At 48.8% G+C, this 27,624-nt stretch overlaps 1 protein-coding gene, 1 long non-coding RNA gene and 1 pseudogene across 2 annotated transcripts; all 3 read right to left on the reverse strand.

The window, feature by feature from the left end:
- Positions 1-5,417: 5,417 nt before the first annotated feature.
- On the reverse strand, positions 5,418-9,014 carry LOC118473587 (uncharacterized). Its single transcript, XR_004853267.1, has 4 exons — positions 7,206-9,014; positions 6,322-6,538; positions 5,946-6,232; positions 5,418-5,874 (listed from the first exon to the last, which is right to left on the reverse strand). It is a non-coding gene; the product is annotated as an uncharacterized lncRNA (long non-coding RNA).
- A 7,306-nt stretch (positions 9,015-16,320) lies between these two features.
- Positions 16,321-17,623, reverse strand: LOC103642747 (ethylene-responsive transcription factor RAP2-6). The gene has a single exon (XM_008665944.4). The coding sequence runs from the start codon at positions 17,333-17,335 to the stop codon at positions 16,556-16,558; it is 780 nt and encodes a 259-aa protein (XP_008664166.2). The 5' UTR covers positions 17,336-17,623; the 3' UTR covers positions 16,321-16,555.
- Positions 17,624-20,903: 3,280 nt separating this feature from the next.
- The window catches only part of LOC103642748 (golgin candidate 6-like), a 57,898-nt pseudogene continuing 51,177 nt past the window's right edge, over positions 20,904-27,624 (reverse strand).

A 27,624-nucleotide genomic window follows, 5' to 3' on the forward strand; every position in this document is an offset into this window, starting at 1 on the left:
ACGGGATCATTCCTAGGAAGCGCGTCCAGCCCCTCGGACGGCTCGACCTTCCCGTCTGCTTCGGAACGCCCTCCAACTTCCGAAGGGAGATTTTGACGTTCGAGGTGGTCGGGTTCCGAGGAACCTACCACGCGGTATTGGGGAGGCCATGCTACGCGAAGTTCATGGCCGTCCCCAACTACACCTACCTGAAGCTCAAGATGCCGGGCCCCAACGGGGTCATCACCGTCGGCCCCACGTACAAACACGCGTTCGAATGCGACGTGGAGTGCGTGGAGTACGCCGAGGCCCTCGCCGAGTCCGAGGCCCTCATCGCCGACCTGGAGAACCTCTCCAAAGAGGTGCCAGACGTGAAGCGACATGCCGGCAACTTCGAGCCAGCGGAGACGGTTAAGGTCGTCCCTCTCGACCCCAGTGGCGACACCTCCAAGCAGATCTGGATCGGTTCTGGGCTCGACCCCAAATAGGAAGCAGTGCTCGTCGACTTTCTCCGCGCAAACACCGACGTCTTTGCGTGGAGTCCCTCGGACATGCTCGGCATACCGAGGGATGTCGCCGAGCACTCGCTGGATATTCGGGCCGGAGCCCGACCCGTCAGGCAGCCTCTGCGTCGATTCGACGAGGAGAAGCGCAGAGTGATAGGCGAGGAGATCCACAAGCTAATGGCAGCAGGGTTCATCAAAGAGGTATTCCATCCCGAATGGCTTGCCAACCCGGTGCTTGTGAGAAAGAAAGGGGGGAAATGGCGGATGTGTGTAGACTACACTGGTCTCAACAAAGCATGTCCGAAGGTTCCCTACCCTCTGCCTCGCATCGATCAAATCGTGGTCTAAAAGGGGGGAAACCCCCTCTGCGTCAAAATTTTCCTCGAAAAAAGATCTATTTTACCAGAATATCTTTCGTGCTTTTTGACTACTTCGAAAAGTGGGTCCTGGAAACGACGGAGTACACGTAAGCAGCCAAGGCTGACCGAGCCGAGGGACTCCTACGCCTCCGGGATACGGATACCTCACTCATCACCTTCTGCGATAAGTAACTCGCGTTCGGATAAAGTGGCTCCGCGGATCGAACAAGTCTTTACGTTCGGAAGCCCTTCTGCCGAAGCGATCCTTCGAGCCTTCTCGACCGAGTCGGTGACAGGGCCTCATGGACGGGTGAAAGTACGCGTAAGCGGCAAGGCCGACCGAGCCGAGGGACTCCCACGCCTCCGGGATACGGATACCTCACTCATCACCTTCCGCGAGAAGCAACTCCCACTCACACAAACATCCCTGTTACCGACAAAAAGTCCAGATACTCGAAACAAGAGGAAAAGAGACGCAGCTTTACAACGCAGCGAGGGTGTGTGTTCTGGCCTCGGCGGCCGCAGAAGGCACACGCTACAAGACACTTTGACCCTGCAGGCTCGGGTCTTGACGCTGGAAGGGGGCAGCAACACCCTCGGCATCGACGACACCTTCGGCGAGGCCCGACCTAGCCTCGGACGGCGACGCGGTCCGAGGATCTCCGCTCCGAAGGACGACGACATCACCACGCCCGGGCAATCGCTGCCAGGGACTTCTCCGGGAATCCGGCCCGAGCAGGTGGCTCGGCCGGTTACCCCTGGGGCCTCGACCAACCATCTTCCAAGGGCGCCAGCCTGGTCCGAGGCCTCGGCTGATCAACTCCGGCATCGATCCCGCTGACGGACAACCCGGCTAGGCTCCGGCCAACCAGGTTTCATTTTCGAGCCAACTCCGCCTCTGTTCATGCTGATATCGCTACCCCTGGCCTCGGCTCATCGAGGAGCGGCCGAGGGGTCCCTTTAACTAAGCTAGAGGAGCCTCGGACAGCAAGGCCGACCGAGCCGAGGGACTCCTACGCCTCCGGGATACGGATACCTCACTCGTCACCTTGACACGGGGCGACTCATGCTTGGTGAAGCGATTCAGATAATCAGCAGACGAGTCTTAGCGCTCAAAAATGAGGAAAAAACACGGCTCCGTGCCAAAATTACATACATGTTCAGGCCCTGAAAGCCGTAATGAACAAAAAGACTGGCATTCGGAGTGCCATTACAAACGGAACTCCGGTTCCCCCTCCGCAGGTACGAACAACCCCACTCCACGGGGGAAAGGCCTGCGGAGCAACAGAAGACCGACGAACGGCTTGTCGTCGCCCGCCCCAGCAGCGGCGACGATGAAGACTTCCGTCCCGGGGGGCCGAACAGCAGCAGCGATGACCTCAGGGCGGATGCTGCTGCCAGAAGGCCCCCACCCATGCCAAACTCGAGAGGCAAGGACGGGCAGAAGGCCGCAGAATTGGAGGTCGGTCCGCGGGTGGCGCCGGCAAACTCGTCGGCAGCGGAACCTCTTCCAGCTGCCGTGGCGGGAGGCGGCACCGGAAGCGGCTCCGAAGTCGCTCGGCTCAGCGAGCCGGGCACGGTGCAGCTGTCAGCGCCACGGACGACTCCCGCCCTTCCCCCCGATCACTGAGGGAAGGAGCGGGCCACCGCCCACGCAGGGGCCGACCCCAACTCGGCACACTCCCCTCCCCAGCACTAGTGATGAAAATCCTTGAGGCTGAGGGAGGGGCAGAGGCCGCAGCCCGGCTCGCTTTCCCCCACCATCAAGCTGGAGGTCACCATCTTGGGTGACCGCCGGTGGAGGGGTGCGGCCGGGCTGCATGATGAAAATCCTTGAAGCCGAACGATGGCTGAAAGGTACCAACTCCCACGGAGTTGCGTTCCTCCAACGATGAGGCGAAAAGACGGCGGGTTCCCCCCATCCGAGGGCTTGGAAGGTGGAAAGGCGCGGCGCATAAGGGGGCGAGAAGACACGGTCGCCTTTCTAAAGGGGTCACCCTCCTTTTAAAGGCAACTCTCCCTGCTTGCACCCCCAACTGTCACGGGCTGAGTCTTCTCCAACACGCTCCAAAGCCCTCCCCTGCGGCGCGGGGGCTGGGTCCCGCATGTCATGCAGACCGGCTCCGAGCAGAAGAAGCCAAACCGCCGCGCGTGGTGCACGCAACCGCCCAGCGGTTACAAGTGACCCTCCACTTTTGCCCAGACCAACGGGCGAAAGGGGCGGGCAGCCATGCAGGCGGCATGCAACCGCGCCAAGTGGACGCGCTTCTCCGACTCCCGACACGCCAGCATGGAGGCCTAGGCCCACGCGTCGCGCAACCGGCGCGCCGGATGCTGCATGCAAGCAACTGCACCGCCTGCGCCACCACCGCGCCTCCTCGATTGCGGAACCAATACTTCGACTCGAGGCGACCCAGCGCGCGACCCAGCAGCGCCAGCCTGACGCGGCGGCCAACGCGGCCAAAAGTGGGCCGGCAGTAATGACGGTGGCAGGCGCGCGGGAGCAGCGGTCACGTCGTCAGCCAAGCTCACGTCCCATCCGGGGGTAGCAAGAGAACCCCCTCTCACGGCGTGAAGACAACGCGCCCGTGATCCGTTCCTCGAACGGCTCGCGCACGCGCAACGGCTGCCCCGCCAACTACTCGCCCCGTCGCATTAACTCCACGGCTGGACAGGCGGCGCTTCTGGCAGGAGCAGCGGGCGACGCTTCGCCTTCGCCGAAACAACCGCGCCAAAAAAGGTACGCCGCGTCGTTCGGTTTCGTATCCTTTTTCCTTTTTTCCTCTTTCTCTATCTCTTGCGACAGGGACCGAGAAAGGGGGATACCCCGAAAAGGATCCTTCCCCGTGAAGGAACCAGGCTCCGGGCCTCCTTACTGATCAGAGGTTCGAAGGCTGGCCCCCCAAAGGGTTCAACAGCCGCCTCAGATCGCGTGGGCCCTACACCCACTACTGGTCAGAGGTTCGAAGGCCGGCCCCCCGAAGGGTTCCACGGCCGCCTCAGGCCACTCGGGCTCCGTGCCCATTACTGATCAGGGGTTCGAAGGCTGGCCCCCGAAGGGTTCACAGCCGCCTCAGACGCCGAGCGAGGGATGACCAGGGGTACGTTCGATAGATAACCAAGGCTCGGGCTGGGCTCCCGAGGTACCCTAGGACATTTCCGAGACCAGCGGGAGCGATCTTGTAACGGAATCCCATCGGAGGGAGGCATCGAGCCCTCGGACCCCGTCGCCAGGGGACCGGGTCCGGCAGATCACCCGCAGGTACTTTTGGGCGTGCCTCTGGGCCCCTAGCCGACCCCTAACGAACGGGGCACGGACGTCCACTCGGATTACCCGCTTGCAGCTCACCGGAGACACCATGTTCTGCGCCCATCGAGGGTAACATGGCGCTCTCCCCCCCTCCTCCTTGCGGAAAGGCGACGCAGGGGCGTATGTAAAAAAGCCGAGTCTGTCCCTGATCGCCCTCTTGCCCTGTGCAGAGGCTCGGGGGCTGCTCTCGCAAACCCGGCTCCGACCAAACCGTTGACAGCATCAACATACCAGCCCGAGAACTTGGGCCCCGACCGTACACCCGGGCTACGGCCAGCTCGCATGAGGGAACAACCAGACCAGCCGAAGCATTACGCAAGGCATTAAGACCTCGAAGGAGTGAAACCACTCCTCCGAGGCCTCGGGGGCTACACCCGGCGGGTGCGCTCGCGCGCACCCACCGGAACAAAATGCAACCGAGAAAGGCTGGTCCCCTTGCAAAAAAGTGCGACGAAAGCCTCCAAGCGAGTGCTAACACTCCCTTCGAGGCTCGGGGGCTACTGTCGGGGACCATAATTAGGGGTACCCTCAAGACTCCTAATTCTCAGCTGGTAACCCCCATCAGCATAAAGCTGCAAAGGCCTGATGGGTGCGATTAAGTCAGGGATCAGTCCATTCGAGCGACTCGATCACGCCTCGCCCGAGCCTAGCCTCGGACAAGGGCAGCCGACCCCCACTACTACAAAACATGTTATATGAGCCTGTTAATTTTCAGTTCTTAAGACGCTTATGAAGTGTCCAAATTTGATGGAGTCATAAAAGATGTCCCACATTTAAGATGGTTATAAACCGTCTTAAAAGATATTATATAACACAATTTTTAATTTATAACCGTCTGAAAAAGGTATTTGTTTAAGTCATTTTGTCCGATAAACCGTCTTGAATTAGGTTTTTGTTTAAGACACCGCTTCTAAAGAACCGTAGAGAATACAAACATTATAAGTCATAAAGTATTTATCAAACTGTCTCGAATATCCTACAATAATAGACGATTACAATAGGAAAACCATCTTATTTAGGTGACTAATAATGGACGTTTTAGAAACCGTCTTATTTAGGAGACTGATATTAGACATTTTGGTGACCATCTTATTAAGATTTAAACGAAATGACTTACACGACAGTACATTCTTCAATTTATAATCATTTTTTCAGATATCACGTTATAATAATTTGAAAGAGAAATATACATACACATATATTGAACAACATTATAATTAATATAATATAAATAAGTACCATTGAATATATCATAAATAAGCATTGTCAAACAACACATACATAAGTGTACTCTAAATCTAAACTAAAATACAACTGTTTGCACTAATGTTAAGCCTAACTTTATATGAATTAAAGTCTGCACATTTTGCGGCCACCAAATTTGAATTCCATTCTATGTTTTCCTGTACAACAAATAGGAGAAAACTAGACATAGCAAAAAGCTCCAAGTAGCACGTGGATGGTCTCGAAGCTGCCCTTGTGCTTCTCCCTGTTCTTGATCACTCCTACATGCCCGGTGTTCCTCCCGCCGGTCATCATGACCACGTTGCCGACGTCAAACTTGATGAAGTCCATGATCTTGTTGGTCTCCAGATCGATCTTGATGGTGCCATTTCTGCAAACTTTTAGCTATACAGAAGGGAGATTGTGTTTGGAGTAAAGAACGACCAACCTCACCACATATGGACTCAAAGAATAACTTTAGATCTGCTTGAGTGACCTGCGTGTATTAAAACAAAACCATGACAGAATGAATACCTAGTGGTAGTAGCATGAGTGCAGGTACCAAACCTTCTTGTCAATGTTAATTTGTGCAGTAGATAGTCCTTGCACACATTTCATGTTCATCGTTAGACTGTAGAGCACAGAAAATCGACCAACTTTCTTAGAGACCATATCATATAGAGCATGAACATTGAGCCATGAACTTAAGACAAGCATGTTGGTTCCGAAAGGTTTGCATACCCTGGGTAGGAATGTTTTGTTGACTGGTGCAATGGCAGTTTTTGACGGCAGAACATTGACAGGATAATATCCAAGCACGGTTCTTGACAGATTCAGAGCAGCCCTTGCACCCTCTAGGACATCGATGTTTTTCACCCCATAAACAGTAGATCCATTACACAGAGTAAGCAAACTGAAACATGGTTGTATATGGATATATTACCCTCATCAGTGAACTCTATGAAAGCAAACCTAAGGACTGAATTTGGGTCCCCACACATGCGACAGTCCACAACCTTCAGAGAGCATATCCAAGATTATGCATAGTTGGATCAAAATCAAATGGGGAACTAAATACATGTAAGAGGGTTTACAACTGTCCCATAAATTTGTACCTGTCTGCAATTTATAAATAGTGCTGCGAGGTTTTCTTCAGTAACCTGAACAATAGAAGAGAAATTAGCACCAGAACTACATATGATTGTTATTAGCAACTCAAACATTTCACTACAATATTGAATAAATAGCACACTACAGAAGCTACCATATAGAATAACAGTTAGATAAAAATTGTCCTAATATATTACCCCCAACGTTTTCAACTCCGATTGGCAAAAAGGTAACACTATCATGTATGACAGAAAAGAAAGGGGCACAGCCATACAAAGCTATGGCAACAACTACATGTTTTAAGAAAGGTTGGCTATTCACAATTAATTTGTATTTTACAAAACAACAGTATAACTAACTACATCAACAAACACTATCTTAGTAGCCATATAAGTGTGCCAAACTTAAATATGTGCATTGCAAAATGTTTGTGTTTTGCATTTCCAACAACGACAAAGGCCTTCTGTCCCAAACTCCCAATCCAAGGTAGGGTCAGCCACGTCACTCTACCTCGCGACTTCAAAGTCGAGCTATATCGCCCTAATGGTTTCACCATCCAACCCTGAACATATAACCTACAAGTTCTAACACATCTGCTGCTCATTCTGTCAAGTTCAGCAGGCCACACAATCATGTCTAGAAATAAATAAAATAGCAAAATACTATGTGCATTTATTTGAGCCCAAAAAGAAAACGGAGCAGGCAAAAGATAGGTACCTTCGCTGCTCATTCCATCATTCGTCTAGAAGCGACATGAAGCTTTCTCCAGTCTCTCTGAAATCCACCAGCATGCTGCCCTCACTGTGCAAGAAGTCTATCTAATGAAGGACTACAACTTCAACTCCTGCAGCACCACGCATTTGCTCGCCTACGCGCCCACGCACTGCCGCACACTGAATTTGCAGGTCCATCACATGATATGAGAAACAATTCTGTATTGTGCGCCTGAAGTAATTGTTTGCTCCATACTCATGTATGAATATACCAACTCTACTTATAAAAGAAAAACTGTTACTCATAGAAAATACATTCCTAAAGTGGCCTACAACTAAGTGTAAGATAATGTGGTGAATGTTGTACCCATGAATAAAGTGAGCACTTATGCAATGTTGTACAAGATTTACCTCATCAACTAGTTGCCTAACTAAAACTGGTCATGCAGTCCCAACAGCAAGAATCCTAATTTAACTCCTAGTTAACTTCTAAAATTTTCATGTGCCTAATACTTCAAATATGCTAATACCTTATATTAAAGTAGATCTAAAATCACCCACTTAATCACATATATGTACTAGTCCACCTCATAATCGTGCACAAAATCATTTCAAATAAACTCATAATTTTAGACCTAAACTTCACATATAAACACAATCAACACATCAACACTGATAGGACCCGTCAGATAGCCGATAAAAATTCTGAACTCATCCTACGCAATTTTAGTTCACCACAATCATAACATCGAACCTATAAAACCTAGACTTGGTCATATCATTATAAATAATGGGACAACTAAACAAACACTTTATGGCGAGACACTTCAACGATCATCTAATATAAGCACTACAAATACTTAATACCACCACAATATCTACAAAGAAAAGAGAGGAAAGAATCCTTCCCTGTATAACTCAATGGACTAGCACGCAAGCACTGCTACGGATCATGAGGTTATCCCAGAGCACATCAACCTCAATCAATTCCGAATACACAAGAACGACGTCAATCCCATGGCTCAGGCGTCCCACCGAATACCTGGCGAGCATCACATGACCTCACTTCTTTAATTACTTCCTTGCTCAAACATGGGGATTTCAATTCTTCACCAAAAATGCACACATATACACAATTAATAATTAAGCACGAGCGCCGGATGGGAAACGAATAGAGCAAAACACGACACGGATGTGACCTGAGCAAACATCGGCGTGGAGCTAGGGACCAAGCAGAGGAGGTCCGAAAAGGAACGATACCTAGATGATTGACCATGCCATCGGGAGGGGCTGGGAGCTCGGCATCGGCCTGGGTGTCGATGGAGAGGAGCAGGGACGGGAGGGGGCGCTCGCGTGCTGGCATGGGGAGGGCGCGACGAGTAGAACGGTCAGACCTGGCAAACCTGGTCGGAGCAGGGAGGGAACCAGGGGGATGGAGGAGTTGGACGTGAGGGCGACAGCACGACCGATGTTGGGGCTGTGGCGAGCTCACCATGGAAGCAGGGCCACAACCATGGTAGGGTTGCTGCAGAGAGGAAGATGGAGGGAGGGGCATCGGCTGGACACAACAACAGGAAGGGGAGCTGGTTGGACCTAAGCAGGGCGACGTCGACCATGGAGGTTTGGGCATTGGAGACGCTCAGCATGGGAGAAGCCAGGGATGGCGCTTGAGGAAGAGAGATGCTGGTGAAGGGATCTCACGTGTGGGGGAGGAAAACTGGGCTCCATGGCGGCTGAAAGGATAAGGATGGGGAGAGAATCTCCTGTTGAGCGATTTACACCAGGATAAGGCTATTAAGGAGTTATGCGATCCATTCTTGAGAGGACAATGCCGGCTACAGAAAAGGCTAGAAGCCCCAAGCGGCTGGAGATAGGGCTGGTGATTAGTAAAAGAGAAATTAGATCTTTCTCCTATTTTCTTCAACAAAAGAATACAAACCCGAGCTCTAAAATTAGGTTTGAACAGGGTATAAGTGGATCAGATCACAACGATACGGGTCGACGGTACTTGTGATAGGCTTTGATTTAATCGAAACCAAATTGAATTTATCTGAATCTCATTTATATTGGCAGAAGCAAATTTCAAAAATCCGAGTTCTGGTATTAGGATTTAGACGTGGTCTAATTTAGTCGGACCAAAATTATATGGGTGATTGTATTTAGACAACGTTTGCTTAAGTTTGAAATTGGACAAAAATGTATCTACTGAGGAACATATTTAATTTCTTCGCCTTAATGAATGGGGAAACTGATTAATTGCGAATACACGCTCTCGACTCCAATTTTCTCGGTCTAGTTTAATCTCGTATCAACACACTTGTCGCCGAGCTTCTAATAAACTTTACTCAGATCAAAAATTACAAGAGTGGGTCGAGGTTCCAAATTCTTATCCGCTTAATCGATAAATTTTAATCAGACACAAATTCGACATTTCGTGAAATAAATATGAGAGATCAATGTGGCATCGAAATTGTGATCCTTTCTGAAGCGACGTCACGCAACATTCACGTGGGCGAGAGGCTGCGTGCTGTCCAGACACGGATTTGCACCCGCCACACGTGTCATGATGTCTGACCACAGATAGACATGGGCAACGCAAGCGTGAAAGAATTTCAAACGAATTTTAAGAAACCAAATTTGATTTCAAAGATTAGAGTTTGGGCAAGACGTCGATGGCTCAACCCAAACGATATTGGATCTGATGTTTCGGAAGATTACTAAAGTCTGAATTTTTTGCAAAATAAATTAGGACAATTTAAACAAATGGAGACAGACACGATATCAAAATCATGATAGACGAAGATGATCAAAATTTAGTGTCCATTTTATTCACCGCTATCACGTGTTAAAGTCCGCACTCGTGGTCGAGCCGACGATAAACACATGGGGTGTTACAGATAAGTTTACATTTATATCATATATATCATCAAACTAAGTCGAATTCACTATTCACTATGTTTTTTTTCACAATACGACTTATCAGAAATATCATACTAAGATGGTTTCGTATTTAGAAGTGCCTAGTATACCCACTAACATCTAAGTCGGTTCTTATACCCTAGATGACTCTAATAATATCTTTATTTGAGATGGTTTCATATGTAGAAGTGTCTAATATACTAACCAAAATCTAAGACAATTCTTAAAATCATAATGAATCAAAAAGTATATTTATTTAAGATGGTTTTCAATAACAATCCGTCTTAAATCAACATAAGACATTTCTTACAATGTAACCATCTCAAAACACTTCTTTATTAAAGACGGATCTCCAACAAACTGTCTTACCTTATTCATCACCATATGATAAAAGACGCTTCTATAAAATACACCTGTATCTGTCTAAAAATGTGCGTCTTAAATAAGCATATTTCTAGTAGTGCCCGAAGGATTTCCGTCTCGCCCGAGGCCCCCCTCAAACGGCGGACACACCTTCGGCTCGCCCGAGGCCCTGCCTTCGCTGAGAAGCAACCCTGACTAAATCGCCGCACCGACCGACCAAATCGCAGGAGCATTTAACGCAAAGGCGGCCTGACACCTTTATCCTGACACACGCCCTCCGGCAGAGCCGAAGTGACCGCCGTCACTTCGCCGCTCCACTGACTGGTCTGACAGAAGGACGGCGCCGCCTGCGCCACTCCGACTGCAGCGCCACTTGACAGAGTGATGCTGACAGGGAGCCAGGCCTTGCCAAAGGCACCATAGGAAGCTCCGCCCGACCCAGGGCTCGGACTCGGGCTCAGCCCCGGAAGACGGCGAACTCCGCTCCGCCCGACCCAGGGCTCGGACTCGGGCTCAGCCCCGGAAGACGGCGAACTCCGCTCCGCCCGACCCAGGGCTCGGACTCGGGCTCAGCCCCGGAAGACGGCGAACTCCGCTCCGCCCGACCCAGGGCTCGGACTCGGGCTCAGCCCCGGAAGACGGCGAACTTCGCTCCGCCCGACCCAGGGCTCGGACTCGGGCTAAGACCCGGAAGACGGCGAACTCCGCTTCGCCCGACCCAGGGGCTCGGACTCGGGCTAAGACCTGGAAGACGACGAACTCCGCTTCGCCCGACCCCAGGGCTCGGACACCGCCCTGGCCTCTGCCGACGACCTCCGCCTCGCCCGACCCAGGGGCTCGGACTCGGCCTCGGCCGTGGAAGACAGACTCGACCTCGGCTTCGGAGGAGCCTCCACGTCGCCCGACCTAGGGCACAGGCCGCCACGTCAACAGGAAGCGCCATCATCACCCTACCCCGAGCCGACTCGGGCCGCAGAGAACAAGACCGGTGTTCCATCTGGCTAGCTCCGCCAGATAGGCAATGATGGCGCCCCGCTAGCCCTGTGACGACGGCGGCTCTCAGCTCCCTTACGGAAGCAGGGGGACGTCAGCAAGGACTCGACCGCTCCGACAGCTGTCCCTCCGCCAGGCTCCACCGCTCCTCCGACGGCCACGACGCCACACTAGTTGGGTTCCAAGATCTCTCCGGCTGCCACATTGGCATGTACTCAGGGCACTAGCTCTCCCTCGCTAGACACGTAGCACTCTGCTACACCCCCATTGTACACCTGGATCCTCTCCTTGCGTCTATAAAAGGAAGGACCAGGGCCCTCTTAGAGGGGGTTGGCCGCGCGGGACGAGGACGGGACAGGCGCTCTCTTGGGGCCGCTCGCTTCCCTCACCCGCGTGGACGCTTGAAATCCACTACTGCAAGCGCACCCGACCTGGGCGCGGGACGAACACGAAGGCCGCGGGATTCCCATCTCTCTCGCGCCGGACTCCGGCCTCCTCGCTCCTTTCCCCCCTTTGCGCTCGCCCACGCGCTCGACTCATCTGGGCTGGGGCACGCGGCACTCACTCGTCGGCCTGAGGGACCCCCGGTCTCGAAACGCCGACAGATATCCACATTATTTTGTAATTGTAATGATATTACAACTTAATTTTTATGCTATTATCAAAAAACCACTTATATTTTAACATTTTTTCTTGTGATTTCTCTATTGCAAATTGCCCCACCTCGACTTTCGTTCTATGTCCGCCACCGATTGGCCTTAGACATTTTTTTTATTGTTTCACATAATTGTAGGCCACAAAAACATCTGTTTTCATTGTTTCACATTACTGTTGGTCACAAAAACGTTCTGCTGTCTCAGGAAGATCACAAAGGTCTCATGGGATGGGAGTGCTGATTCTACTCCTTCCGTTCACAAATAATGTCATTTTACAAAGGTCTCATGGGATAGGAGTGCTGTCTCAGGAAGATCACAAAGCTATTAAAAGTCTCGTGGGATGGGAGTGTTTGGTTTGGCTTTGGCTTTTGCCACCTAAAAGCCAAAATCCAAACCAAAAGATTAAATTTAGGAATCAGCTTTTTCTAAAAGATAACTTTCTCGCAGTGCAAAACTGAAAGTACAACTGAACCTATTTTTAGTGGCTTTCGGATGGATTTGTGAAAACATGTATCGAAGAAATTTTAATAGCTTTTAGTGGTTTCCAACAAACGGTTTTTAGCTTTTTAACAGCTCACAACCCATAATAACTTTTTCCATGGCTCACAATCCACGTCATCTTTTTCACGGCCACAGCCCAATCAAACAGACCCTAGATAGACGGACCTTTTTCATGTATGCAGCAACAGCACACCAAATAAGTCAGCCGAACAGCTTTCTGTGTTAGTGTTAAGCAGCACTAGCAGTTGGTGTCCTAGCAGATGACGATTGTCTATGCCACCGCTGACTACATGTGTAAGCAACGAGAGAATAATTAGTGCCATGATCTAATATGATGCAGCTTATGATATGTATCCCCAACATTTATCGGATATTATTTCGCCTTCGTGATTCTAACCTTCTTCGTGTTCTTTGTTAGGGATGGCAGTGGGTAAGGTACCCAGTGGACACACGAAGCCATACCCATACCCACTAGGAAAAAATTGACCCATACCCATACCCACTATCCATCATGGGTACAAAATTACGCCATACCATACCCACCATGGGTAGCGGGTACCTATCGGGTACCCATACTCATTAACATTACGATAGACATGATCATTTGAATCGCAAAAATAAGTACCAGCATAACAAATGTATCGAACCCAACATAATTTTATCACAGGTTCAACAATATTCAACATTAAATGGCAATATCATGCCTTCAAAACACACAAAACATAGCATTGATTCTACAAAACTGTGGACAAAATATAGCATTCATTTTATATGAGACATATAAATCCGGACCCACGTGTCATATATTAGCGGGTTCCCCATCGGGTAGCGGGTATGAGGCAACAGAGAACATACTCATGCCCACCGTACCCGATGGGCATAACAAATGACCCAATAAAATACACATGGGTATCAAAATCCGCCATACTCGTGCCCTAATAGGGTTTTTACCCATCAGGTTTCAGATTTCGGGTACCCATTGTCATCCCTATTCTTTGTACTCTTTTAAGTAGCATCCCTTTTTCATGATATCCTTTTTTGAGGTGTCTATTGAGGTGTTAAAAAAACTAGACATCATACACTCCCGTTTTTTAGCAACATGGGCATTTCAAAAACAAATATAAACTCATAAAATGGAATATTATTTGTCAGCCTAATAGGCGGATTGGGGTAGCAAATCTAGTCGTTAAAAATATTTATTTACTCCAAATGGTTCTTTTTAAGTTATTGAATGAGGGTGTATTTGGCAGCAAATTCTAGAAAATAAATATCTAGGGGGTCCCAACCACTAAGTTGTGAGGAAAACAGGAGACACATTTCTGGACTGGTCTTATGAATGTTAAAGAGGATTTCTTGAGTCGGGAGAAGTTTCATATAGGCGACAGTCAAGCGACCAGTTCTGGGTCAACAAATGGATCCTAGAGAAACGACTTAAGGTCTTTTTTCAAACCTTTTTAATATTGTGCGCAAAAAGAACACTTTAGTCAAAGATGTTATAAATGGAAATATACCTAACCTATCTTTTCGCAAAGCCATTATTAGAGTAAAACGGGCCGAGTGGCATAATTTGTTAAATTTAGTGACATATGTTTCTTTAGGTCATTCGAGAGACAAATTCCTATGGGGGCTAACAAAATGGAATTTACTCAGTTTGCACAATGTACTGCCTTTTAATGGATAATCTCTCGTAAATCGCAATATGTTGCTTTCAAAACTAAAACTCCCTCTAAAAAAATTTTAATGGTATTTAGAGAGGGGTGTTACTCTCACTAAAGAAAACTTAGCTAAACACGGTAGGAAAGATAGTATGAAATATAGTTTCTGTAATCAAAATGAGACTATTCAACATCTATTTTTTTATTGTTATATTGCTAGAAATATTTGGAGAATTATTTCCTTTGCTCTTCAAATAGAGAGACCAGTAGTATTAATTATATAATTGTGAATTGGGTTGCTTACAAGGGAACAACATATAGGACAAAAAACTCCTACTTAGGTGGCGGCAATGTTTTGGTCTATTTGGCTTTGTCGCAATAATGTGGCCTTTACTTTTAAACCAATTTCATCAATCTTGCGGGTTCTTTTTAGGGGGACATTCTGGTTCAGATTCTAGAGATTGTTACAGAAAGAATATGCTCAGCAAGAGGTTCTTGGGATATGTCAATCTTTAGAGGTGATGGCTATAGAGATCTTTGCAAGACATCGTTGGAGATTATGAAGCCAACTCTTCACTGGCTCTAGAGATTCTTCCAGCAAAGTCCAATCGTTCGACCTAAGCAGCACGCGCCAATTCTGCAAGAATGAGGTAGCATCATACATGATCGTTGAAGTGATGTTAGGAAACTTTATTTCCAATCACCATCTTGTTTCTATTGCACTAGAGGGCCCAAACTAGGCCAACAAGCATGAAAAGATGTAAAGTAGCAGCCTATGATTTAACCCCAAACCATGTGTCAAACATATCCTCCACTGACCTAGGAACATAATCCCAAACAAAAATGTTAATCACCTTGTTAGTGCAAGTGTTGGAGAGCTTTTTTATTTGCCTTTTATTTTTCTCCTTCATTCTTCTCTATGCACTAATAGGACTTATAACCTTCTTTGTGGCGCACATAGCAAGCCATAGTTGCTCTTTCGTCAAGCTTTTTCACTCCCTTGATGATTATCTTAACGAGGTTGTGTTGACTTCATTTTGCCTCTCTTGAATACCTCGTCCAATGTGGTATGAGGTGCATCATCGAACACATACAATATATGGCATTCGGTACACACCTGCCTGCAATTATCATTCTTCAGATGATATCGATATTAGTAGTTGCTTTTATCTGGTGTATTATCGAACATGTACAGTACTACCACATCATGCATTTTCTTTATTTTTTGCATGTCTTTATATGTGCTTCTTCTATCTTGTGCTATGGACTCTTACATGAACTTGTTTGTCGTGTTAACCATCCGAATCACCTATTCACCTTAGTATAAGTCCACTTATACATTCTTTAAAATATATAAAAATGAAATTAACCATATTTTTTTAACTAATTTTGGTGTTTGATGACCATCACAACCTTATTGACTAACTGGTTTGCCTAGTCTTTGTTTCATAGGTGCATAAGTCTACACAATACAGTTCTAAGTCAGAAACAGCTCAAAACCAACCACAAAAAGGATAACACTTGGAATAGAAGAACTTTTGCCTGGTTTTATACTTTGGATAAGTTGTAAACACACCTAGGAACTTAATTGACTCATACAAAGAGTTTGGATGCCCCAACACTCAGTTTCAACGAAACAAAGAGGTTGGATAGCACACAGGACCACTTGCACGGAAAAAGGCTATTCTCATGTTTTTAGGCCATGGCGCACCGGTGGCACACAGGACCACTTGTGCAGAAAGACCATTCTCTGGTTTGGAGGGCATGGCGCAATGGTGGCACACCAGACCTGTCAGACCACAATGACTATTTTCTGATAGGTTAGAATGGCTACTGATCGAGCGGTCTGATAAAGGTCCGGTACACCATCGGATCATCACTATTCAAGGTCTTGTACACCTAGAATCATTGTACTTAAATTCGGTGGAGCATTTGAACAACTTGATTTAAAGTGGTAACTTTAATTCAAATACAAATATTTATTTATTGGGTCCACCCTCTGCAACCGAGTAATTTTAGTTGACAATATACCTAGTGTAAGAAATCTTTATTCCAAATTTTAAATATAACCATACACGAAAGAATTATTGTTCTTCGGACCATACCATCCTAATTAAATCAATATAACAAATTCCTATGATAGCACGGTTTGCAATCATGAATGAAGTACCTAGTGTAGCCAAAAGGCTACAAATCACCTAAACTCGACTAGTTGTTTCTTTTAGTTTGTATACTATTACTAAGAAAACGAAACTAGAAATGGTGAGCTAGTCCCCAAAGGCGGCACTATTACTGCTGCTCTGCTTCCCGCCATCAGTCTGTTGAAACAGAGGAGTGGAGGCGGCACAGGCAGGCGAAGCGCCGGAGCCCGAGGACGGCGGCGACGTCCCAATGCTCCAGGAGCCGAGGAAGCGTCCGTTCCCGTGGCCACTAAAGAGCCCGTCCACGATGCCGCTGGGCTCGGTGGCTTCGAGAATCCTCGAATAGTCGAGGTAATCGGCCATGTCGTCGCCGACGGCCTGCGAGTCGAGCAGCGCGGCGGGCGGCCCCGCCCTGGCCGCGGCGGAGGCCGCCTCGGCGTCCCTGGCGCGGCGCGCGGCGGCGTCCTCGGGGAAGTTGAGCTTGGCGCGGCCGCCGCGGAAGCGGAGCGCGGCGGCGTCGTAGGCGCGCGCGGCGTCCTCTGCGGTGGGGAAGGTGCCCAGCCACACCCGCGCCGCCTTCTGCGGGTCCCGGATCTCCGCCGCCCACTTCCCCCACGGGCGCCGCCTGACGCCGCGGTACTTCCGCGCGGGCCCCGCCGCTGCGGGCGCCGGCGCCGGCGTCGTGCCCTGCGCCGCCACCCCAGCCACCTGCCTGTGCTGGACGGCGTTGCCGTCCGCGCGGTGCCACGGCATGACTAGCGCCGGCGCCTGGCGCGGCGGCCCGCGGCCGCTGGCGACGACGTGCGTGAGAGCGGACACGATCGCCGCCGTCTCGGCCGCCAGCGACTGCTCTGACCACCCCATCGGCGTCGGCGTCGGCGTCGGCATCGCCGTCTGTTGCTGCATTGATCTTTCTTTCCCAGCGTAAAGCCGTATGGCATGGCATCACGAGCGACTCCCTGATTTATAGCATAGCATCCCACTGACCTTATTCGCTCAGAAAATGGCAGAGGAAGCAAGATTGTCACGTGGAAGCGAACTTGGATTAGGCCTGCGATGAGCCGCAGCAGCAGCACGCGGCACGGACGAGAACGCGCCATCCTCTTCTTGAAGCTGCTAATGACAATGCGATACAATAAACAACTCCACAAAAATTCCGCGAACCGACTTGGGCAAACGCTGTCTTGGCGACTAAGGATTCGATCGTGTGCCGCACGCTCGCTGCCATGGCTGTCTGTCATCATCTGCCATGACTTCCCCGTTTGGACTCCTCTTCCTCGTCTAAAAGAAACCTCAGACGGAACAAAACCCTTTTTTGGAAGCATGCCGTGTGCTCCTTCCGCCGTTGAAGGCCCATGACTGCAGTTTGACCACCAACATGTCGCGACGCGCAGGGGCGAAACAAGCAGTGCGTTTGGTTCGAGGGACGTAAGGGGCGGGCACAGTTTTTTATAGTGTTTGAGATGTATAAACATCAAATTAATTTTTGGTGATAGTATGATCCTAAAAAATCGATAATTACTCCGGTGTTTACATGAGACGGGGGTGACATTGTCCCTTCGATTTTTTGAGACAACGCTGTCACCAAAAATTACTTCGGTGTTTACCTCGTCCCCACGTGACTCTTATTTAAATATTATAGAAACCGTAGCCGCCTCCTTCCATCTTTTTTTTACATCGAACCAAACACACCCTTAATGTGCAGTGCTACCAATGATTTTTCATTGTATTTTTCAAAAGCCATTGGGTCAGTTGACCCCGACAATTGAACGTAACTACGCCCCTGGCGACGCGCAGAGCTGGCTGGTAGTGCTACTCCCTCCCGTATTAAAATACTAGTCATTTTGTACATCAATACGTATACCAAGTATACCAAGGAGTGTTAATTAGAAGTCATATTTTCGATTGTACCAATATTAAATATCCTTCGTTGTCTCATCCATTGAATTATGCTAGTTTAAAAAAACCGTTGAATTAAATGCACCAGCAAAAATTATCTTTGAGTTTCAACTCGTCAGCAGCGCTGCTCTCTATCATGCCCACCCGAGTTCGATTCTTGTGGTCTCCTATTTTTTGCAAGGATGCTTCACATTGTTTCATTTTTGCATGGGCGACACATGTTTTCACTAGAAACTAGGTGAGTGCCCGTGTGTTGCAACGGGTATATGTAATACAATAATACCCTATATACAAATGTGTATTATATTGTTATAAGAAAAAGTTTTGTAATCCATTGTGATCCTAGCCATACATAATTTTTTTTTATTTTAATCTACCTATTTCACCACTATATTAGAACCATCAATATCATGCAGACTTCTATATATGATAGTACAATGCATCACTTTTGTACAAAAAAAAGACTATCAACAGTTGGCCAAAAGCAAAACAAACTCAACACGGAAAATCTTTAAACATTGTCTGTGCTCAACATTAAACCTGATATCTGCACAAATACCATATGTGTGTAACAATTGAACACTGAGGCGTCAAATCTCGCTAGGCTTCGAAACAAGGTGTAGTGACCATCTTCAATGATTGGGTCAACTGCACGTGCTAGGTCATACCTTGTTAGGTGTGTTAAGGATGAACCGGTAACAGGACGAAGCTCCCAATACATATCCAACACATTTCACGGGCCTACTGTTCTGAAAATGCTCTTTGTGCGAGGTGACCTTATTGCTATGGTTGAAATTGTCTCGCATGCAACCTTTAATACCCCACCATGCACCATCCTTTCCACATAGATCATCTATCTCCACAGCCTTCTCCCAGAACTTATGTTTGAATCTTTATCTTGCCTCATCACTATCCCGAAAGCAGCTATGCCCACCACCTGAAAGCCTCATCACTGCCCCATCCTCTCTGTGATGTGATCCTTTTGTTTAAACAATTTCTTTATGGAAAACAGATTTGACACACAAACTGAAGCAGTCTATATGTGTGGTGTGGCCCTGCACCCTCAACATTGTTGATTAGTTGCCTCCTTCTCATATCAAATTACCAGCAACCACGGCAGATCAAACCAATTAAAGCAAAATGTTCCTCAGGTAAAATCCTATTGAGCCGGTGATGAAATATCTGCAGGAAAGCAATTACTTAAGAGATGTTCTACATAAAGAACTGTCTGCACATATGTTTTTATCAACAAAGAAGATGTTGTACAGTAACTGAGTATTCATAATATCAATAGATAAGAAAGGATAATAAAGAGTAGAGACAGAAAAGGATTATAGGCAATCATTGAAATAGAAAAGGGACGATGATGAATAAGGGGGAAATGTGTTATAAGTAGATCAAGCTCTAATCCTTAGAAAGTGGTATTGACAGAAGTTACCTACCGAATTGCATATTACAAGCATGAATTGGCAAGATATATTGTTAAGAGAAGACACATGATCCTATTCTCCTTCAAATGGATATTATACTTGTATAATAAATACGATCCGGATACAAGTGTTCGCCATGGATTAAAAAACAAGAAATATGTGTGCTTATGTAGTGACAGTATATCATATATTTAAGAGGTAAGGACACTCAAAGGGAGTATCGTAAACCCTGCGTTCCACAAGTTCCTTTTAGATTGGCTCGAGGTAGAACCAAGTGGAGGCAGGCTACCCCCTTGCAGCCTTACTATAGTAGTATATATTTATCCTCTGAAAAGGTATTGTCAAATATGATCTCCACACCACGACGCCAAAATCCTGAAAATACCTCATCAAATATGACAGGTATTTTTGACTTCTACATTCACTCACAAGTACTCGCTGGAAAAGAGGATCTATCACGAGGATTCCACCTGCACCTTGTATATTATTACACAAATATGGGTTAAGAGGTTGAACCAGTAAATGGCATGGAAAAATACTTAGTTTTTTTAGCTATTAGCATCAAATGATAGTGTGCATAGTTACATACTAAAGGCTAAAGAGGAAAAAATGAAAATATTCCCAAGAAGCTCAAAGAGTGAAACTTTTTTACATGGTTCTATAATTAGTGCTACAAGACATTTAGAACTATTTGATAGAGAAAATTCTGATAGTTTCTATTTTATATAGGACGAATATAAATCAATAGCAAATGTTCTGTCCCTGGCCTTGCAGAAGGATTCAGCTTGTGAAGAAAAGCCTGCATTTTGAATTGAAGAACAAATTAAATAAACACACATAAGGAATTAAAACTAATGTGTCAAACACAAGAAAATGACATGTATCACCATATGTTTGAGGACCATGTTGCATTGATTGGGGCAAAGAAATATTGTAGACCTCATTTTTAATATACAAAGTTGGAGGATCTAAAAAAAGTCCTCGGCCAAATACCTACAAAAGAAACCTCATGGACCTCTTCGGTCTTCTCGACAACATGTGCCTCGAGCGTCCTCCTAATCTTCTCATCAAGGCTATAGTTGTGCATGTCGACGTGGACGATGGGGACATCCTTGTTGTAGGATTCGCTGCATGATGGGATTCGTTCACATCATAACCAGATAGCGGTCGAGCAGGAAGAGGAAGAAATGGGAGAGAGACTTGAAGAGGAAATGAATGCAAACAAGCAGGCACGTGAGCAATTTAATTAATTGTTAGTTGAATTCAATTTGCACAAGCTAGCACTTTAAACCATTTGTAAAGGCAAAAGATTAGTACTCACCAATAAGATTAAAATAAGAGAAATATTCTCTGTTTCTTGAGATAGCATATTAGAATTCACTAACGCTGGTTGAACCTGAGTATTTGGCCCTTGTGATGTCTCAGTAGGAGTCAATGCACTCAAAGGTCTCCAGGGCACCTCTCAGAAGCTCTACATCCTCATGGTCTTCTTTCAAAATATTGAGGAGGATAGGAAAACCTATTTTGAAAATTAGAAAGGAAACAATTGTAAATATACACCAATCTCATCAGAGCAGCTAGAGAACAAATATTATGGGTACAAAGAGAACGTAGATACCCATTGATCCAAATGACATCTGTGTCAAGCGACTTTTTGCCACGAGAGATTACAGCTCGGTCATTGCAAACCTCCAGTCTTCATGTATCGTGACATTGCTTATCTGGTAAAAACATCTCTCGACATTGCTACATCCAAGGGGCACAATGGTAGGTGTTGGGGACTTGTTCTCAAATGCTATGAATTAAGAACAAGGCAACATAGAATGTTAAATGTTAATGCCCTTCGTCCGCTGAAGCATTATCTCCCCAAGGATTTAATGAACCAAGAATAGATGTACCAAGAATAGATAACATTATTCACATATTTTATAATATGAACCTAAATATTAAAACATAATATTTAGGTACATTTATACCTTCGCCTTGGCAGAAAGCAATAAATCCAGCGTAATGCGTTAGCGATTACCAGATTGCGTGAACAGTACAGGGGTACTGCTCACCTATTTATAGGCACAGGGCGCAGCCTGTGTAAAATTACATTTATGCCCTTTACAATCGATTACAATAATGACATAAAACATCAGGGGTCTTTAAGTCATTTCATCATTAAATCGGTTCACCCCTTCGTCTTGAGATCTGTCACTGTGCCAAAGCTTTATAGGTGATAGCTTCGGCGCTGCTCCTAATAGGATCTGCCGAAGGTGTTCTCTTTCTTTAGGATCTTCGGCTACGAAGCATACCCCCAACAGTAGGATTAACTGATATAAGTGATTGAAAGTAGCCTAGAGGGGGGGTGAATAGGCTACACCTGAAATTTTTCACTAAAAACTTCGAGATAGGTCAAATTAAAGTTGCACTGGTGCAAACCGGTTCAGTTGATTTTGTTTACAACTGAACAAGTTTGAACCTGCTCAGCTTAGATTAAATAATCAGTTAAACAAATATTACGAAGTAGTGAAAGATTTTGCTAATGACTTGCCCTAAAGAAAATCCACTCAAATAGATGAATATGAACCAACCAACAATTTAAGGCACTTAACAAGAAAGCACTAGAACAAGCGATTTATCCCGAGGTTCGGCAACCACCACAAAGGTGTCCTACTCCTCGTTGAGGAGCCCACAAAGGGCTGGGTCTTTTCCAACCCTAATCCTCCACAAGCTAACCACAAAGGTCAAGGCAATCTCTTCTCAAATTTGCTCAAAGAGCGGGTAATACAAACTTCTTGGGGTCGTCCACAAATTTGGAGACTCCCAAGCAACCTCTAACCGTCAAGGAACACAAGGCTCCAAGAGTAACAAACCCGCACAAGGTCAAGTTTGCAATGAGCTCAAGAACAAAGAGAATGGGAGAATCAAGATGAAATTGACAGCGCGTTAGATCGACTTCACCTCACACCAAAGATCCTTCAAGCGATTGAAGGAGATGCGATTTCGGGTGTGAGATGAGAATTGAATGCCTTTGTTTGGGGTTTGGTCAGCTGAGAAATCATGGAGAGAGCAGAAGTAATGAAGAGAGAGTGTGGGGGGTATTTAAAGGATCCCCCAAAAGCTGGCAGCTGTTGGGAGAAAAGAGTCGAAAACCCTGTTGAACCGGTTTCCACTAGGAAGATCTCGGTTCACTAACCTACTCAGCCGGAGACTCGACCGGATCCAAAACCGGTTGAGCCGGGAAAAATTTCGGTTGAACCGGTTTCACAAAAATATCTGCAACGATTTTTCTGACAGCTGTGACTGTCAGACAGGTCAGAGCAGGGATGGCAGAGGAACAGTCCAGAAACCGGTTGAACCGGTTTCAAAGGCTAAAAAGCAAGTTTTGAACATTTTGAAGTGAACAAAGGTGGAACTCTTGTGGGAAGTAAAAATGGTTTTTCTCAAAGGCATTCATGATCTGGAAAAGTGTTCTCTAAGATGACTTTGAAGGATTTTGAACTTAGCTCATTGCATTACTTACTTAACCATTGCGGATCCCTCTTAATTGAACGGTGATTCCTATAACTCAAGAATTATAAAAAGAACACTGCCGTTGTTTCCAAGCACTTGGAGCACTCCATATGATGTAGAATTTAAATCCGATGTGCTTTATATTTTTATGCTCATAAGATCTGTGCTTCTCCTGTCTGTAGAATTACTGTGTACATGCTAGGAGCAAACTTGTTAGAATCTCTGTTTGTTTTGTCATTTAATCACCAAAACCCTCAATTAGGGTTGATTGCACTTACAATCTCCCCCTTTTTGGTGATTGATGCCAAAACAAACTAGAGTAGAGATAAAAATTAAAAAGTAAGAACACTTGCGAGATAAAAGTACTTGTGTATGTGCAGCTCCCCCTAAATATGTGCATGAGTTTTGTGATGTTAATATTGACTTGATATGTCAATTTGCAACATATTTAGAGAGAGTGAACAACCAACACAAAACACAAAAACTAAGGGATGCAACACAATTATATAGGATGTGATGATAAAAAGAATAGTATTACACAAACAAGCCCATCATTGCATAGCATAAGATATGAAATGTTACTACTGGCTATTACAATAATGTCATCACATCACATCATTAAAAAAATTTGTGGCTCTAAGCCATCACCACATGCATCACAAGTCAGACGAATAATAATTATTACAAACCAGGTGTTCATTACATAAATTAAAGGTGCTGCTAAGATGAGAATCCTTCTCCCCCTTTTTGGCAACAAGAACCAAAAAAGGAGAGAGCCACCAATCCAAAGATCACCACTGAGGAGGAGGATGCGGAGCAAAGAAATGATGCGCCAGGTGAGATGCAAAGTGTTCTTCCCCAGACTGATCTGGGGGAGGAACACTTCCTGAAGGATCCTGGGGCGAAGGATGAGAAGAGGATTGACCCGGATCCCCCTGGTGGGGAGGCGGGGCAAACTGCTCACGATCATCAAAGTATTCTTCATCTTCTGGAGACATAAAAGGGACCCCCATATGCCTGCTGGTGCCACTCATTGATTTCTGGAGGACGCGGATGGAGAGGCACATCAGGCGAACGGGGAGCAAATGTGTCGGGGACCATAATTAGGGGTACCCTCAAGGCTCCTAATTCTCAGCTGGTAACCCCCATCAGCATAAAGCTGCAAAGGCCTGATGGGTGCGATTAAGTCAGGGATCAGTCCATTCGAGGGACTCGATCACGCCTCGCCCGAGCCTAGCCTCGGACAAGGGCAGCCGACCCCGAAGGATTTCCGTCTCGCCCGAGGCCCCCCTCCAGCGGCGAATATATTTTCGGCTCGCCCGAGGCCCTGTCTTCGCCAAGAAGCAACCCTGACCAAATCGCCGCACCGACCGACCAAATCGCAGGAGCATTTAATGCAAAGGTGGCCTGACACCTTTATCCTGACGCGCGCCCCCCAGCCGGCAGAGCCGAAGTGACCGCCGTCACTTAGCCGCTCCACTGACCGGCCTGACAGAAGGACAGCGCCGCCTGCGCCACTCCAACTGCGGTGCCACTTGACAGAGTGAGATTGACAGGCAGTCAGGCCCGGCCGAAGGCACCATAGGAAACTCCGCTCCGCCCGACCCAGGGCTCGGACTCGGGCTAAGTCCCAGAAGACGGCGAACTCCGCTCCGCCCGACCCAGGGCTCGGACTCGGGCTAAGTCCCGGAAGACGGCGAACTCCGCTCCGCCCGACCCAGGGCTCGGACTCGGGCTAAGTCCCGGAAGACGGCGAACTCCGCTCCGCCCGACCCAGGGCTCAGACTCGGGCTAAGTCCCGGAAGACGGTGAACTTCACTCCGCCCGACCCAGGGCTCGGACTTGGGCTCAGCCCCAGAAGACGACGAACTCCGCTCCGCCCGACCCCAGGGCTCGGACTCCGCCCTGGCCTCAGCCGATGGCCTCCGCCTCGCTCGACCCAGGGGCTCGGACTCGACCTCGGCCACGGAAGACAGACTCGACCTCGGCTTCGGAGGAGCTTCCACATCGCCCAACCTAGGGCGCAGACCAGCCACGTCAACAGGAGGCGCCATCATCACCCTACCCCGAGCTGACTCAGGCCGTAGGGAACAAGACCGGCGTCCCATCTGGCTCGCTCCGCCAGATGGGCAATGATGGCGCCCCGCATACTCTGTGATGACGGCGGCTCTCAGCCCCCTTACGGAAGCAAGAGGACGTCAGCAAGGACTCGACAGCCCCGACAGCTGTCCCTCCGCCAGGCTCCAGCACTCCTCCGACGGCCACGACATCACACCAGCTGGGTGCCAAAATCTCTCCGGCTGCCACGACGGCATGTACTTAGGGCGCTAGCTCTCCTCCGCTAGACACGTAGCACTCTGCTACACCTCCCATTGTACACCTGGATCCTCTCCTTACGCCTATAAAAGGAAGGACCAGGGCCCTCTTAGAGGGGGTTGGCCGCGCGGGGACGAGGACGAGACAGGCGCTCGCTTGAAGCCGCTCGCTCCCTCTCCCGCGTGGACGCTTGTAACCCCCTACTGCAAGCGCACCCGACCTGGGCGCGGGACGAACACGAAGGCCGCGGGATTTCCACCTCTCTCACGCCGGTCTCCGGCCGCCTCGCTTCCCCCCTTCGCGCTCGCCCTCGCGCTCGACCCATCTGGGCTGGGGCACGCGATGACATTCACTCGTCGGCTTAGGGACCCCCCCGGTCTCGAAACGCCGACAGTTGGCGCGCCAGGTAGGGGCCTACTGCGTGTTGACGAACAGCTTCCTGTCAAGCTCCAGATGGGCCGTCTCCCGCAACCTCTACAACCCGGGACGGTGCTCCGTTTCGGGAGTCTCGAGTTCATGTCCCTCGACGGCAGCTACGACATGATACTCATTCCACCGCCGGGCGGCAGCGGCAATGGCGGCCGACAGTCCGCCCGCCGGCGGCGGAATCGACGACGTCTTCCCCGCGTGGTGGAGGAACAACCTTCGAGCTCATCCCGCCCTCTTCCCCGCCGATGGAGGGGAAGGCGGGGCAACCAAGGCCAAGCAGGAGGCAGCGCCTCGTCGGCTGTCGAGCGAGTCGACTGCGCCGGCACCCCAACGGGGGCGCATCGGGCATCGACCTCGCGCTTGAGACGAAGGCGAGCGTCGTCTCCCCGCAACACGCCAATCCTGAGCAAGCGGACGACGCCAGCACGCTCGCGAAAGGCTTGCTGGACGTCACCCTCGTACCTGAGACGACGATGCAGTCAGTCCCCGACGTGACTTTATCGCCGCTCGTCGACCAAGAGGTACCGATCGATTCCCATCCCACGTCATTTGGATTCAGCCTCAACCCGCCTAGCGGCTTCGCTTTGGCGGGCGCTCTTGTAGAGGCGAGCCCAAACCCTCTAGGGTTTCGTATGCGGTCACCTTGGGACCGGCTGACGGACGTCTCGACCTACGGGCCCTCTAGGTCCGAGGAAGACGACGAGCCCAGCTTCTGTTGGGATTTCTCTGGACTTGGCAGCCCTAGTGCCATGCGGGACTTCGTGACCGCATGCGACTACTGCTTTTCCGACTGTTCCGACGGTAGCCGTAGCCTCGGTGACGAGGACTGCGACCCAAGTCGCGAATGCTTCCACTCCGATCTAGGGGGTCCCTCCGAAGGCAACCATCTCGGCGTGCCGGAGGACGGTGATCTCCCTAGGCCGGTGCCTCGCGTTGACATCCCACGGGAGCTAGCTGTGGTCCCCGTTCAGGCGGGGGGCCATGACCCACAGCTCGAGCAAATCCGTGGGGTGCAGGCCAGGCTCGACGAGGGAGCAGGAGCGCTTGAGCCGATCCGTCGGGACGTCGGGCACGCATGGGCGGGCCAACCTTCGGCCAGAGAAATACGTCATCTACCCCAGGGCTTCCAGCACTGCATCACCGACGACGTCAGGGTCAGGCCACCACCCGCATCTAGTGGGGTCGGCCAGAACCTGGCTGCAGCAACAATGCTCCTCTGCGCGATGCCAGAGCCATCAACCACCGAGGGGCGGCGAATCCAGGGAGAGCTCAAGAATCTCCTAGAAGGCGCCGTGGTCCGACGGGCCGAGAGCTCTGCCTCCCGAAGGCAGGGGTACCCCTCGGAACCTCATGCCGCGACTTCCCGATTCATGCGGGAAGCCTCGGTCTACACCGGGCGCACGCGCAACACAGCGCCTGCGGCCCCGGGTCGCCTCGGCAACGAGCACCATCACCGCGACCGTCGGGCCCACCTCGACGAGAGGGTGCGCCGAAGCTACCACCCCAGGCGTGGGGGACGCTACGACAGCGGGGAGGATCGGAGTCCCTCGCCCGAACCACTCGGTCCGCAGGCCTTCAGTCGGGACATACGACGGGCGCCGTTCCCGACCCGGTTCCGAC

Source organism: Zea mays, chromosome 10 (assembly GCF_902167145.1).
Source record: "Zea mays cultivar B73 chromosome 10, Zm-B73-REFERENCE-NAM-5.0, whole genome shotgun sequence".
In the NCBI taxonomy this organism is placed as follows: Eukaryota; Viridiplantae; Streptophyta; class Magnoliopsida; order Poales; family Poaceae; genus Zea; species Zea mays.

Excerpts from the sequence above, each read along its gene's own strand:
- LOC103642747 (XM_008665944.4), bottom strand. The coding sequence starts at position 17,335 with ATGCAGCAACAGACGGCGATGCCGACGCCGACGCCGACGCCGATGGGG.